Source organism: Pecten maximus, chromosome 11 (genome assembly GCF_902652985.1).
Source record: "Pecten maximus chromosome 11, xPecMax1.1, whole genome shotgun sequence".
Lineage (NCBI taxonomy): Eukaryota > Metazoa > Mollusca > Bivalvia > Pectinida > Pectinidae > Pecten > Pecten maximus.
In genome coordinates, this window is record NC_047025.1 from 8,720,014 (window position 1) to 8,735,752 (window position 15,739).

At 38.3% G+C, this 15,739-nt stretch overlaps 1 protein-coding gene across 1 annotated transcript; it reads right to left on the reverse strand.

Annotated features, from left to right (window-relative positions):
* Window positions 1–4,508: 4,508 nt before the first annotated feature.
* On the reverse strand, window positions 4,509–13,587 carry LOC117338185 (phosphatidylserine decarboxylase proenzyme, mitochondrial-like). The gene is made up of 5 exons (XM_033899434.1): window positions 13,137–13,587; window positions 8,994–9,230; window positions 8,539–8,818; window positions 7,718–7,878; window positions 4,509–5,189 (listed from the first exon to the last, which is right to left on the reverse strand). The coding sequence occupies exons 1-5, from the start codon at window positions 13,446–13,448 to the stop codon at window positions 4,926–4,928; spliced, it is 1,254 nt and encodes a 417-aa protein (XP_033755325.1). The 5' UTR covers window positions 13,449–13,587; the 3' UTR covers window positions 4,509–4,925.
* Between the last annotated feature and the right edge of the window lie 2,152 nt (window positions 13,588–15,739).

The following is a 15,739-nucleotide window of genomic DNA, read 5'->3' on the forward strand; positions in this document are numbered from 1 at the left end:
TTATACTTCTTACTACTCCGAGCTATTTGAGAAAAATATGTATTTTCCACTTGAACTGTCTGTGTATATAGAAAGTCTATACATGCTGGTACGATGCAAATTAATGCTGTGTGAGTCAATATTTTGTCTGATACATGTATAATGTTGTATAGATTTTTAGGTCACCTGAGACAAAGTCTCAAGTGACCTATTCTAATCCCCTTTTGTCCGTCGTCGTGCGTCGTCCGTCGTCCGTCGTGCGTCCGTAAACAATTCACATTTTCAACTTCTTCTCCAAAACCCACAAACCAAATTCTATGAAATTTGGCAGACAGCTTCTATGGCTAAAGGTCAACCAAAATTGTAAATTATATGGTCCCCACCCCCTAGGGGCCTGAGGGGCGGGGCCAAAAAGGGTCAAATTGACTAAAACTTCAAAAATCTTCTTCTCTACTCTCAGATATGCTGGAATCAAACACTCTTCATAGATGGAAGGGTCTTAAGGTGCTTTACCAAAATTGTAAACTTCATGACCCAGGGGTTTCACGTTTGCCCCTGGGGAGGGGCTAAACTTTACTATAGTTTATATAGGGAAATCACATTTTTGAATTTAATTTATTTTATTTCTATTGGAATTCATTCTAATTTTGTAAACATTGTCAGCATGGGATGACAGTTTGATGACATGCACATGTTGGCCCTGACTGACCCCCAGGGGCTGATGGGCGGGGCTAAAAAGGGCCAAATTGACTAAAACTTCAAAAATCTTCTTCTCTACTCTCAGATATGCTGGAATCAAACACTTTTCATAGATGGAAGGGTCTTAAGGTGCTTTACCAAAATTGTAAATTTCATGACCCAGGGGTTTCACGTTTGCCCCCTAGGGAGGGGCTAAACTTTACTATAGTTTATATAGGGAAATCACATTTTTGACTTTAATTTATTTTATTTCTATTGGAATTCATTCTAATTTTGTAAACATTGTCAGCATGAGATGACAGTTTGATGGCATGCACATGTTGGCCCTGACTGACCCCCAGGGGCTGATGGGCGGGGCTAAAAAGGGCCAAATTGACTAAAACTTCAAATATCTACTCTCAGATATGCTGGAATCAAATACACTTCATAGATGGCTGGGTTTGAAGGTTCTTTACCAAAATTGTGAATTTAGGACCCTGGGGTCTCAAGTTTGCCCCTGGGGTGGGGCTAAACTTTACTATAGTTTATATAGGGAAATCACATTTTTGACTTTTATTTCTATTGGAATTCATTCTTATTTTGTAAACATTGTCACCATTGTGTTACTATAGTTTATATAGGGAAATCACATTTTTGACTGATTTGTTTTGATTTCTATTGGAATTCATTCTGGTTTACATTTACAGCATGGAATGAAAGTTTGATAATATGCATATGTTGGCCCTGACTGCCTAGGGGCAGGGGGGGGGGGGGGGGGGGGGGCCAAAAGGTTCATTTAAATAAACTGAAATATTTCAAATCTCAGGTGACCGTTAAGGCCCATGGGCCTCTTGTTTTAGATAAGAATTGAAAAGTTTTGGGAATGTCTCCATGTGATCATGTAACAATTGGGTATTCAAAATAGTAGTTCTACAGATATGGATATCTCTTATGCTTCTGTACCCAAGGTTTCTCAAATACGAATTGTCATTTCAAGATTAAGATTTTTGATATGTGAGGCAAAGTAGATGGAAAACCCTATTAAACATTAAAAGTTTTGATCATGTTTATAATGAATGTATTAAGGTTTGAATGTAACAATGAATCAGTTGAATTCAGTTTTTACATTCAACAGAACGCTTGGTGTGAATTTCTAATTGTAATATAATTATATTCAAGCTCGGAAAATAAAACTAATGATGTTTTTTGTATTGTTTTTGTTGATAATTTATAACATACATCATTGAATCTTTATGGTTTCAAGGAAATTATAGACTATACTATGTGGACTGGTAATAGAGGTAATGATATCATCATTTTTAACTCGTAAACCAAAGTGTATGTGATGCTATGCCATCGTCTGGCATCAATCGTCTAACTATTGTCCGTGGATCTGTCTAGCATAAACTTTTTCACATCAATGGCTTCTCAAAAACCAAGAGGCACAGGATCATGATATTGTGCCAGCAGCATGCTACCAAGCACAGGGGCCGCGGTGGCCGAGTGGTTAAGGTGTCCCGACACTTTAACACTAGCCCTCCACCACTGGGTTGCGAGTTCGAAACCTACGTGGGGCAATTGCCAGGTACTGACCGTAGGCTGGAATGAAAGGCTAGCACTTTTGTTCAAATAAATGACCTTGACCAACATTCAAAGACAGTGGTAAAATATGTTAAAATTTTGAGATGGTTTGTTCCTCAATTCCACAATTCCTGGGTTAGGTTTTTATACATAACAATTCCTGAAAAAGAGGATTTCGAGTTCCACATCCGTGACCTAAATTAGATTTGAAATTCCTATGGATTAATTCTTTAAGCAAATTCTTCATTTCATAAGATACACAACAGGTGAGTGATGCGCCCTATTCGTCCTCATTGTTTCTGTCTTTCTGGAGTTGTTATATCTTTAATAAGCTTTATCTTAACCATCAATTGCAGTAACATTGAGAACCAGGAACATCCATTGCTAGGCTAGGTTTTCTAGTCCTTTGTTATCCTTCTGTTCGTCCATCTGTAAACAATCCTAGCTCGTTTACTCACACTTTTTTCTTCTCAAACATGAAATGAATATTGCACTTGAACCATAGTTGTCCAATTTTGATTTTGACATTGATCTGAACACAAAATGGCCAACAGTCAGCCATCTTGGATTTTGTCATTCTCTTTTTCTTGATACATATAAGTACTGGAAGAATTCCTCTTAGCTTTGTTGTAAATGTTTCCCATGCTCTCTAGTTGTGGCCATTCAATCTCCAGTGATCTTAAAAACAGGAGAAGATGCCGACATTTGTACGAAATTTAATTATTCCGGGACAGTCGGGCATGGAGAGGTTGATCTATTGATGTGTTGAATTCAGATCCCAAATACATGTGTATCCGTGCATTTCCCAACTCGCGATCGAGAAAAGAAAATCTATATCCTGGGTTCAGTTTTCGCGATTAGGATTTCTTCATGAATTGTCAAAAGCATGGGTGTCTGAAGTTCGGCTACGATAGCAAGGGTACGTTTTAATTCGTGTTTGTTTTCTTGTGATAGAATCCCCGATCGCGAGATGCCGACTTTATAGTGCGACCTCACTGAAGCATGCTGCCGAAGAGATCCAGCAGAACACCCGATAATCCGAAGATTTCTGATGTTTTATCGACCTCGATATAGCCATCTTATATCAGATTTATAAAAGACCAACAAAACATCATAATATTTCGGATTAGACACCCCATGACCACCCGGTCACATTATACCGACAGCAAACGAACCATGGCCAGTCGTTCCACTTACAAAATACAGAGCGTTAAGCACGAGTCATGTCTCGGCTAGAGGACAGAACCTAAATATTAGCTTCCTCGCAGGTACGAACGCTCAACTTAAGGCCAAATGTGAGGTAGTGTCGAGGGAGACATTATGCAGAATAAAGAAAAGAAAATACAAAATCTCAATTGGTCGCCTCTTGCAATTTTTGCGTCCAATCTGCATGTTACGCGGTATTTAGTAATGTTATTTAAAATCTGTTGCTAGTTTTAGTAAAATGAATATCGCAATGTGTGCGTCCATAGGCAGAATTTCGTTTAGCTTGGTATTGATATTATCTAAAATCTCTCCAGGTCATTATGAGGAAAATAAAAGATAAAATAAAAGGTATTATCGCAAGGGTTACCACATAAACATTCAGGGTTCTCTACACAATTAACGTGAAATAGCCGTACCTGAGAGAACTGTTTAATGGCGCAACTTGGTATGTACATCTCTGGTATAACGTTTACCTCCCTCTCACCAACACAAAATGATAGAGATGTAATTTAATTAAATCTGGAACAATAGATATTTTCGACCATGTTCAAAGAAGATGCAGATCTTGTGGTGGATATGGTTTCCGCAATGTCGTAGTGTCACATTGGCGCCCCCGCCATGCGAAGAGCGACAGTGCGTCGTGCGACAAAATGAACGCAACACTGCGACATAAAAGTTCTGTCGCATTTCCGAGGTACAATTGTCGGTTGATGAATTGTCGCTTTTTCGCATGCGAAGAGCGACATTGCGCAAAGTCAAGATTGAGAGTGCGCCACGCGAAGAGCAACAGATGGAACATATAGTATGTGTAATGATTTTCTCGAAACCCCATCAGCAATATGTGCAGATAACTCATCTCATTCCACTTTTTTTCAGCATAAGAATAAATCGGAATACAAAAACCGAGAAAAAGATGTTCGATATTCACGGAAATAAAAGGAGAAGGAATACGAGGATTGACTATTCGTGGTTATACAATAACATAAAACAATGCCATTCATTAACTATGATTCTGCAAAACATGTTATAGAAAACTTAAAATAAAAAAGTCATGGAACTTCAAACAGAAAAAAACGTGCATAATTTAATATAAAAAAATGCTTATCAGGTACAGTGGGCCTTTTCTGTGTTCTACAGGGAATCCAACTCAAGATACATGTAAGTTATTTTTAATGATATTTTGGGCCTGTCAAATGACAATACGACCAGTACTATAAGTAATTTAGGCAAGGGAGGTCACTCGAAAATAAATCGTGTCTTTATGTTAATGATTTCTGATAAATTATTATGTCTTTATATTTTCTTGCTTACTACTGAAAATAGCTGCTATTTTTGGTACAACCTCCATATCCCCCATAATTTTAACAAAGAGAAATGAAAAGTTCGGGATTTTAAATAACAACTCTCAACATCAGAGTTTAATAGTAAACCATATCATATGAGATCAGAGCATTGAGTATTACTGAATACAAATCATAGCGCTATCCCACTTGAAGTAGATTTTGCGATGGATTTGAGATTTCTGAGACTGCTCCAATGGGTTGGCCGAACTTGACCTTTTGTCCTTCTTTAAGAGTGAATCTGAAGTTTTTAGGTGCCTCAAATACGAGTACAATAGTGGAACCAAAGTTAAACTCTCCAAACATGTCCCCCTTTTGTATCTTCAAACCAATGTTGTCTTGGTCACAGAGATTCTTGTCCATGTATCTTTTCCCTTTGTGCTGATAAATATTTGTCTGCAACTCCTGTAAAATATATAAATAGATATTAGTGTTTCCGGATTGGCAGTAGTCATATATCCGTGTATAGGATGGCAAGCCACGAAGGTTGGAACAGCCTGTTACTTATTGTATGGCTAACAACATCCTGACAAGATATCAGAAAGAAGTCATGGAAGGATGAACAGACAATGAATGGGGACAATGGAATGCTGTATCTGGTACAGCGGTTTCTCTGTATGAGGATCGAAAAAGGTCCTGTTAAATACCGACATCTAGAACCCCTAACCCCCGACTTAGTACATTCGGAATATGGGGCCATACCTTGTGATACTACATTCGGACTACGGGTATTTTGTCACTATATATCCGGACTACCGGGTCTTACCCTGTCACAGTATATCCGGACTACCGGGTTTTACCCTGTCACAGTATTTCCAGACTATCGAGTCTTACCCTGTCACAGTATATCCGGACTACCGGGTCTTACCCTGTCACAGTATATCCGGACTACCGGGTCCTATTCTGTCAAAGTATATCCGGACTACCGGGTCTTAACTTGTCACAGTATATCCGGACTACCGGGTCTTACCCTGTCACAGAATATCCGGACTACCGGGTCTTACTATGTCACAGTAGTTCCGGACTACCGGGTCTTACCTTGTCACAGTATATCCGGACTACCGGGTCTTACCTTGTCACAGTATATCCGGACTACCGGGTCTTACCTTTTCACAGTATATCCGGACTATCGAGTCTTACCTGTCATAGTATATCCGGACTACCGAGTCTTACCCTGTCACAGTATATCCGGACTATCGAGTCTTACCCTGTCACAGTATATCCGGACTAACGGGTCTTACTTTGTCACAGTATATCCAGACTACCGGGTCCTACCATGTCTCAATATATCCGGACTAACGGGTCTTAAACTGTCACAGTATATCCGGAATACCGGGTTTTACCCTGGCACAGTATATCCGGACTACCGGGTCTTACTCTGTCACAGTATATCCCGACTACCAGGTCTTACCTTGTCACAGTATATCCGGACTACCGGGTCATACCCTGTCACAGTATATCCGGACTAGCGGGTCTTACTCTGTCACAGTATATCCGGACTACCGGGTCTTACCCTGTCACAGTATATCCGGACTACCGGGTCTTACCTTGTCACAGTATATCCGGAGTACTGGGTCTTACCCTGTCACAGTATATCCGGACTACTGAGTCTTACCCTGTCATAGTATATCCGGACTTCCGGGTCTTACTATGTCACAGTATATCCGGATTACCGGGTCTTACCTTGTCACAGTATATTCGGACTAGCGGGTCTTACCCTGTCACAGTATACCCAGACTACCGGGTCTTACCCTGTCACAGTATATCCGGACTACCGGGTCTTACCTTTTCACAGTATATCCGGACTACCGGGTCTTACCTTGTCACAGTAAATCCGGACTAGTGGGTCTTACCTTAGTGGGTCTTACCTTGTTACAGTATATCCGGACTAGCGGGTCTTACCTTGTCACAGTATATCCGGACTAGCGGGTCTTACCTTGTCACAGTATATCCGGACTACCGGGTCTTACCCTGTCACAGTATATTCGGACTACCGGGTCTTACCTTGTCACAGTATATTCGGACTATCGAGTCTTACCCTGTCATAGTATATCCGGACTATCGAGTCTTACCCTGTCATAGTATATCCGGACTACCGGGTCTTACCCTGTCACAGTATATCCGGACTACCGAGTCTTACCCTGTCACAGTATATCCAGACTAACGGATCTTACCTTGTCACAGTATATCCGGACTACCGGGTCCTACCCTGTCAAAGTATATCCGGACTAACGGGTCTTACACTGTCACAGTATATCCGGACTACTTGGTTTTTACCCTAGCACAGTATATCCGGAGTACCGGGTCTTACCCTGTCACAGTATATCCGGACTACCGGGTCTTACCCTGTCACAGTATATCCGGACTATCGAGTCTTACCCTGTCACAGTATATCCGAACTGCCGGGTCTTACCCTGTCACAGTATATCCGGACTACCGAGTCTTACCCTGTCATAGTATATCCGGACTACCGGGTCTTACCCTGTCACAGTATATCCGGACTAACGGGTCTTACCCTGTCACAGTATATCCGGACTAACGGGTCTTACCCTGTCATAGTATATCCGGACTAACGGGTCTTACCCTGTCACAGTATATTCGGACTATCGAGTCTTACCCTGTCATAGTATATCCGGACTATCGAGTCTTATCCTGTCATAGTATATTCGGACTAGCGGGTCTTACCCTGTCACAGTATACCCAGACTACCGGGTCTTACCCTGTCACAGTATATCCGGACTAACGGGCCTTACCCTGTCGCATTATATCCGGACTAACGGGTCTTACCTTGTCACAGTATATCCGGACTACCGGATCTTACACGATCACAGTATATCCGGACAAACGGGTCTTACACTACCACAGTATATCCGGACTACCGGGTCTTACCTTGTCATAGTTTATCACAGTATATCCGGACTACCGGGTCTTACCTTGTCACTGTATATCTTGATTGAGCCTACGTTGGTGGCCCCTACGGCTGTGTAACTGAAGAATCCATAGTCCCATGTACCCGTGTATACCGCCCTTTCGTTGTAGTTGTATAACCCGGCTACCCTGCGGACCACGTGTGGACTGACACTCAACAGATCACCTGAAACATTCGCCATGCTGAAGGTGACCTTCGTAATACATTTGCCTTCGTCGTTTAATGTGTTGAAGGTAACCTTTGTAATAAGTCATGAAACAAACTTGTTCATCGGACCCCGAATTCATCAATTGAGGCACTTATTTTTTAACTTGAGGAAATTCTTGAATTAAAATTAATCCTTAGAAAAGCATCGTTGGATTTACGGGAAACACCTTAGTTAAATTCTTATCATCTGTATTTTTCCGTGGACACTTTTATCAAGGAAGCAAAGAAATATCAATATTACTAGGGTCCGACTAAAATATATTCCATGGCTACACAGACTAATTTCAAAGCATTATAAATCTACAAAATCTCCATATGATAGATAATGACTTCTCCTGAAAGAAACGAAATCATGATTGCTTCATACAAGCAATTAAAAAAAAAATGATTTTCATCATCACGGGGCTAATAGTTTGTCACAATCTGACCTAGTTCGCGGTTATTTAATTTCGCGCAATCACGCCATACATGCATTCTGTGGTCATATAATAACTGCAAATAAAGCGAAAATAAATCCCCGCGAATATTACAAACTACACAGTATTAATTCCCTTTTAAACTTACATTTCTTTTCGCTATAGTGACAGACAAATTAAGGATTTAGACTGGACCACATACCTGGAAAGTGCCTTCGGTACTGGACAGTCCAATCTGCAGCTGAGTGGAATCTGTGATAATCTCCAGGAGCTAAGTATATCACACAATGATACAGGCAGTGGTCATAATTTATTTTGAGTTTTTGAGAGTATTCCTCATCGGAAAAATCATATTCGGCTCCATACTTCCACGACAAAGGTCCGAGGAATTCTTGGAGAGAATATATAACGCCTTTCACCTGTTCCAACTTTCCGTTTTCCACTTCACCAAAATGTAGCACCGTCCCATCACACGGACAGGTCTGTGAAGATACAAAATCAAACTCGGTACTGTGCAGAACATAGGTCATTACTTATAAACTAAATATATATATATATGTAGATGCTTATGTCATTATGTCAAAATGGGTTACACAATGTTATTTAATTTATCTTTTTTGAAAAAAGAAGAAAGAAAAAAAAAACCAGCCGACTTACCAAACTATGAAGTTCGTCCACTGGTCGCACGTGTGGTTTCAGCTGTCGGCGAAAGAATTCACTTAAGTTCCGATAATTGTTGAGGTTTTCATCGGCAGCTTCATCAAGATCCACGCCCCAAAACCACACGTAGAGGCCAAGTAGGGGTCGCCGGAGTAAAGGGTGAAGGTCAAATTGACTGACCTTGCCCCATGCCCTTGACATATAAGTTAAAGGTAACTTCCGGTACAATTTCACCTGAAATACGTGTAAAACCCAGTCAAAAAGACTCATAATTCTGTTGTAGAAATGTAGCCTGGTCTTATACCTTAACACGTGGTGGCAGCGTGCTATATCCTCAACATACACGGGGAAAAAATATCGGCATAGCTCATACATATATGAATTGCTATCATTATCATTAATCTAGAAAAATAATAATAAAAAAAGTTATAATAAAATCATACACTTTAAATGTCGGTACATTACAAATATCATAATCACAAAAAAATCTCCTCGAGGAAAATCTGTTGTAAATAATATTATAGCTAAGCTGACACTTTTTCTTATTCGCCCTCGCTAGTTATATCTTGGATCACAGGGGCATGTCTAGTCTTAAATAAAAAAAATAGCCAGAACTACCTATAGATATATAGGTATGCCTGGTTATTTTTGCATATATAAGACAGACATACCCCTGTACTAGGATATTGAACTCATCAACACTAAGACAATTATTTTCAGCGAAATCGTACAAAAACTTATGTTATGGAAACATAAAATATCATATGCGAAAAGTCTGTGCTAGCATTACCAACACAACATCCCATCCAGGATGTGCTTTCTTAACTACAGTGTAGATCTTGATTTGTAATGCATTCTAAGGATTCTCAACCCCGTCATATATATACGAACTTATATACAATTAGAGGTTGCGATTTTAATTAATAGCAGTCAATAAAATCAGAGAAATTAATTTTGTTAAACAATATTTTACCCTATAACATGTTTAGTAAATACCAAATTATTTACTAAGTATCAAGTCTATTTTTCTTAAATTTATTGTTGAAACTGGTACATGGCACCAGACTGAGTATAGGGAATGTCCACATTGTAATGGTCAACAAATTGGGGGTTTCATTATTTACTTGAATGTACAGCATTATCTGCTCATACAATTCTATATATAGACAAACACTATTGGTCAAGACCAAAAAGTATTAAGTTTAACGAACTAATGAATATAACTCATGTTATAACACTAATGAAAATGTGTACTTTTATCAGAATAATTCATAACATGATATGTCCTCCTTGATAAAAATAAAAATGTTTCGTTATGAAACAGTGCTGTGTATCAACTACGAACACTACTTTGATTGTATATATTATCTTGTAAATAGGTTTTTCTCTATACATCATGTCAGTATGTGAAAATAGAATAAGATTAATTTGAGTCCTAAAGTTTTCTCCCCCCAGCCACTACAATCAAACATGTCTATAAAGGACACCAAAGGGACAGATCAAAAGTGTCCTTTATAGATAGGTGTCCTTTATACAGAGGTTAATTATATAGTAAATTGGAAGGAGTGGGTCTGACGAGTCTGTCCTTTATAGACAAGTGTCCTTTATACAGAGGTTAATTATATAGTAAATTGGAAGGAGTGGGTCTGATGAGTCTGTCCTTTATAGACAAGTGTCCTTTATATAGAGGTGTCCTTTATAGAGAGGTGTCCTTTATACAGAGGTTAATTATATAGTAAATTGGAAGGAGTGGGTCGGACGAGTGTGTCCTTTATAGACAGGTGTCCTTTATATAGAGGTGTTCTTTATAACAGTTTTAACTGTATATATTTAAGTCCTGTCGTAAAAGACACCAGACCGTTGTTGATATCACAGGGGCTTGTTACAGTTTAGGTGTATTTTGACCCATCCTAGTGTGCAGAGAGTATCAATAACGATTTAGTATGTTTCAATTTATATTCGGTATATATATAAACATAGATACGAGTTATGAAAAATGTATAGATCTGACATAGTGCAATACATGAACATGCATTTCCCAAATTATGAATTAGCGACCCGGTCATGTAATGGACAATTTATGCAATAATCGTGTCCATATATATGTGTGTGTGATTTCGAGGCCTGGTCAGGAAAGGGATAAATCTCATAATTGTCTAACAGGGGGGAAGACTCCCAAACGTACCCCTCACCCTGCTTGCCGTCCTGGGGATGTTTCGGCATCACTTGTGCATTAAGTATACGCTTTGAAATTTGATACCTTATGATATGATATGGTATGATGCGAATAACGTTAAATCACGTCCGAAAATGGACATTCCTACATGTCAATCAAACTTATCAGTCTCGTGCACCGATTCGTTTCCAACTAGTGCCGTCTGCAAAAAAGGCAGCCATGTTTGAAAGTTTAGAATTGTCAAAGTTTGAACGAGAAGGTTGGCGGAAATGCAATAGAAAATGCCTAACAACAGTCTGTCGATAGTTTAAACAATGGTAAAATAATGTGTTGGAGTGCTGTAAGTATTGAAAGATGGAGCAATGTGAGTATTGAGCTTTTAAAATTATTTTTAAGCGATGTTGTATCCAATATGTCGACACATTGTGCTTTGTATCCAATGGCAACGGTGTCGTTTTACAACAGGGATGCATGTCTCTTGAGACCCAAACTTTACTTTGGTGATTTTACTGACCAGTGCTGACTACCAAACTCATTTCTAATCATTAAAGAGGGAAGTTAAATATATTTCCGGGAGGCAATGGTTCATCCTAGCCACAAGGATACTATAGAATAATGGAAAATGGGCTTTTGGTTGTCATGATATTTTGCAAATTGTAAGCCGAAAATATATAAATTCATATAGCCTTACTTATTACAGTAATATCATGAAACTTTTTCTAAGGGGCTAGTAAGTATTGAAAGACATATTGAACTAACTTAAATTGATTTGTGACGTTACCAATGTAGATATTTTATGTAAATTCCAAAGATAAACAAAAAAATTGTGTTAGAATATTGTAATGGGTTTTTGTGACGTCAAATCATGGAAATTCTATTTCGCCTGAATCTGATTGCAGAATTGACGGGAAGTTAGTTACACCTGCTTCAACTGACAATATGTGATCCATTTCACTCGACTCTGATTGCGGAACTGACGGGAGTTAGTTGAACTGGCTTTACACTTATTGATGGAATACAAATGACTGTTTAACAGAACGAGAAGCAAGATATGACGTTATGCTTATGTATGCCAAACAAATTGGACTCATTGTTGTAAGGATGAACAGTTTTGTCAAATACAAATTGCTAAGTCTTCTGGCTTAGACTTATAATTTATTATATAAAATTAAAATACTCTTTACAAAATCTAAACCTAAAGGAGTTTGTTTCGCAAGATTTTCATCCCGACAATGTCCAACATCTCGACACATTGGGGTGTGTACCCAATGCCTTTGTCGTCTTACACAATAGGGATGCATGTCTCGCGACTCAAACTTATGGAATAGTGGAATGTCAACTAGTGTCAGCTGAGTCGGGAAATATCACTCACTCAGTCTAAAAACATTTTTTTTTTTTTTTTTTTTTATAAAAATTATCCTAATTATTCTTCATAAATTGTAAATTAAGGAGGCTTTTATGTTCGCTGCCTCCATTCACACTTCTTCCCACTTCCTAAAATAATATCACTATGTTTAAACTCTAATGTTATCTTGTGTAAATACGTAATGTAAACTTTATTGATTTTACAACACTTGCGAAACAAGTTATATTAATCACGCTTGTTGGCCCGGATGGAAGCGCCTTACTTTGGGAGGAAACCGGAGTACCCTGGGTAAACCCATGTGGTCGGGCAGGTGATCCAATACCTTTTCACGTCCGATCGGGGATTCGAACCCCGGCCGCCTAGGTGAAAGGCAAGTGTGTTACCACTGTGCCACCCGACCACCCAAAATACGTATACATGTGTTGTATTTTGTTGTTAATAAAGGGCTTCCTACAAGTTGTGTCCGAACCCCTTGGTTTATTAATGATACAATAAAATATGTTTAAATCAATTACATAATTTTAAAATACATTCGAACTTAGACGGATGTTTAACTTTCAGTTGTCGTGAATACCCAAAGCCATGTAAGAACACTTACCGTCCTGTGGTATTTTTTCCTGTAACTTATACGCCGTTTGCGCCCAGTCCCGTGTGTCCCGGGCTTTTTCCCTGTCACATGACTGTTGTGGTGACTCCTATAAAGTTTATTCCCCATTAGTAGCTTCCAAAGCTGACGGTTTGACATAAAGACGACACGATGTGTGAGGTTGGTGACAGTATCGTTCCTGTGGTGTCCATGTATTATACACGCCATCGCCAACGAACTGTAGAACAGAGCCTGGTTGACCCGATTAGAAAGTTCAACAATCTGACGAATGCCGAGAAAAACTTCCCAAACTAAGACTATCATCTCGTGTTCCAATGGGCTGATGTAAACTGACGATTTATCTGGGTTTTACGACCTAGTTTAGCCAACAACGAACAAACCAGTAAGGTGAAATCAGCTGATATGGTTTAAGTCCAATGTATTATACATATATCAACATACTGGTACACAGCGAGACACACTTGTTTGCACATAAACACGTGAGTTTCATTAATAAACAGAATTTTATTCTTTTCATAGCAATGACATTTTTTTATTTTATGAATCATTCTGTCGTCCTGGTTGATATTAAGTTGTCTGCATTTAAGAAAAAAAAAAGAAACCGGTGGTAAAACCAATTTCAAACTTGAACTAAACATGACTAAGGCAAAGCTTGAGATCAATCGATAATTCGTAATATGTACGTAATACCCTCCTCGTATGTAAGTTGGTCTGGTGTGATAGTGACTGTTCCTTCCCCGATAAAATCACAGGGATTTTTAAAATTGTAAACACACCAATATTTTCCCTCGTATTGGAATAGATTTTCAGGCCGCGTACATATTTTACGTTCTGAATACAAATAATTTTGCGAATCTACTTTCATGTAAAAATCGTCATTATAAGTACATGTGCCCTTATTTACTATAGACGTACACATGTGTAGCTGTTTACACACCCCTGTGAGTGATGTTTGTGTGGTGTACATTTCGGTCGATATCAGCCCGCTGTCACGCTAGTGTACTTTAACCCTGGTACTACCACAACATGACAACTATCATGCGTATAAACTTGTATTCAACACAATGAAACACACAGGAAGTTAATGCACTTAACAAATATCTATCCAAATTAAATCATTTAAACTTGCAAATGCTGGTTTTCTTTACATTGTAGGTTTATCGATATGAACGACTACGCCTGTATCCTTTTCAAAGTGTCCAAATGTATAGTGCAGACTCGTTACTCCAAACATTTCCGGAATATTGAAATTTCGGATAAAAGAAATTATAGCGCTGTCTCGGTATCAAATAGGCATGTAAGTATATTGGGAAATATTCCTTTGGATTTTTTTTTGTACAGAGCCGAGAGATGAGATAATTTACGATATCAAGCTAGGGCTAAGATGGAAGTGTTCACCATCTCAAAATGTTCTATACTGAGTTAGAAGTATTTTTAAGTTTAAAAGTTACACTAATGGTCATGTTAAATGTATTTATTTCAATAAAACGAAATAGTGGCCAGTGCAGTAAATAAGTTCCCCAAGTTGTTCACTTCAAAACTTTAGAAAACAACAACGATAGTAATTTTACAGCATCGGGTACTTGACATACACGTTCCCATCTAAATATTCATCATTACACACCTATACGTATTTCTATTTTCGTCTCTATTTACACGGAATGAACATTAAAAATTGTAGAGACGTAAGCCTCGTGCTTAATGAAAATTGGTCAAGTGCTTGTATACTTTAAAACCGGACTTCAGACCGGTCGTGTAATTACACGATGGTAAAGGAATTAAAATATGAAAACATGATTTTGACATATTGATGAATATGTTTATTATCATAAACAATATTATCATATATAGTGATGTGCAGTTTATGGCTGTTATCGTTTAAAAGTTCATACCAAATTGTTTTTAAAAATATGAATACACGTTCGTATAATAACCATTGACATTAACGAGTCCACTGCCACCGTACCACTGGAAGTCATTAAGTGCTAGGTCAGTCCACATTGTCATGGCTCCCAGTGTATATATCGGATCATAGGTTTCGTTAGTAATGCCAGTTTTTTGTTAACAATAAACGTTTATAAATCAGAAACAAAAACCTGTAATCAGATTGTTTTGTGCCTACCCTGAAGTTTTTTTAATACTTTTTTTTTCTATATAATAATGTTAAAAACTATTCTAAAAACCTAAACGAATTCCCTACCTAACACCAACCAACATTATTTTTTTCTGGAATGTTAGCGGAAACACATGTATTATTTATTAGCCCTAAAAGATCCGAATTCGAATAAATAAATAAAAAAGACAAAAAAAACAACAACAAACAAACAAACAAAAAACAACAACCCCCCCCCCCCCCCCCCAAAACAAACCCAACAACAACAACAACAACAACAACAACAACAACAACAACAAAACACATCGTTGTGATTCTAGTAAGATGACAGAATAATGGAATAGATTTCCAATACATTTGTTGACAATGGACAGAATAAATATTTCACAATCAGTATGTCCGTCTAGTAGTAACTGTATGTTGCTGACTTATCGCTGTTGTTTATAAACTAAGTTCAATACCCCCATAAAGAACTTTAAGC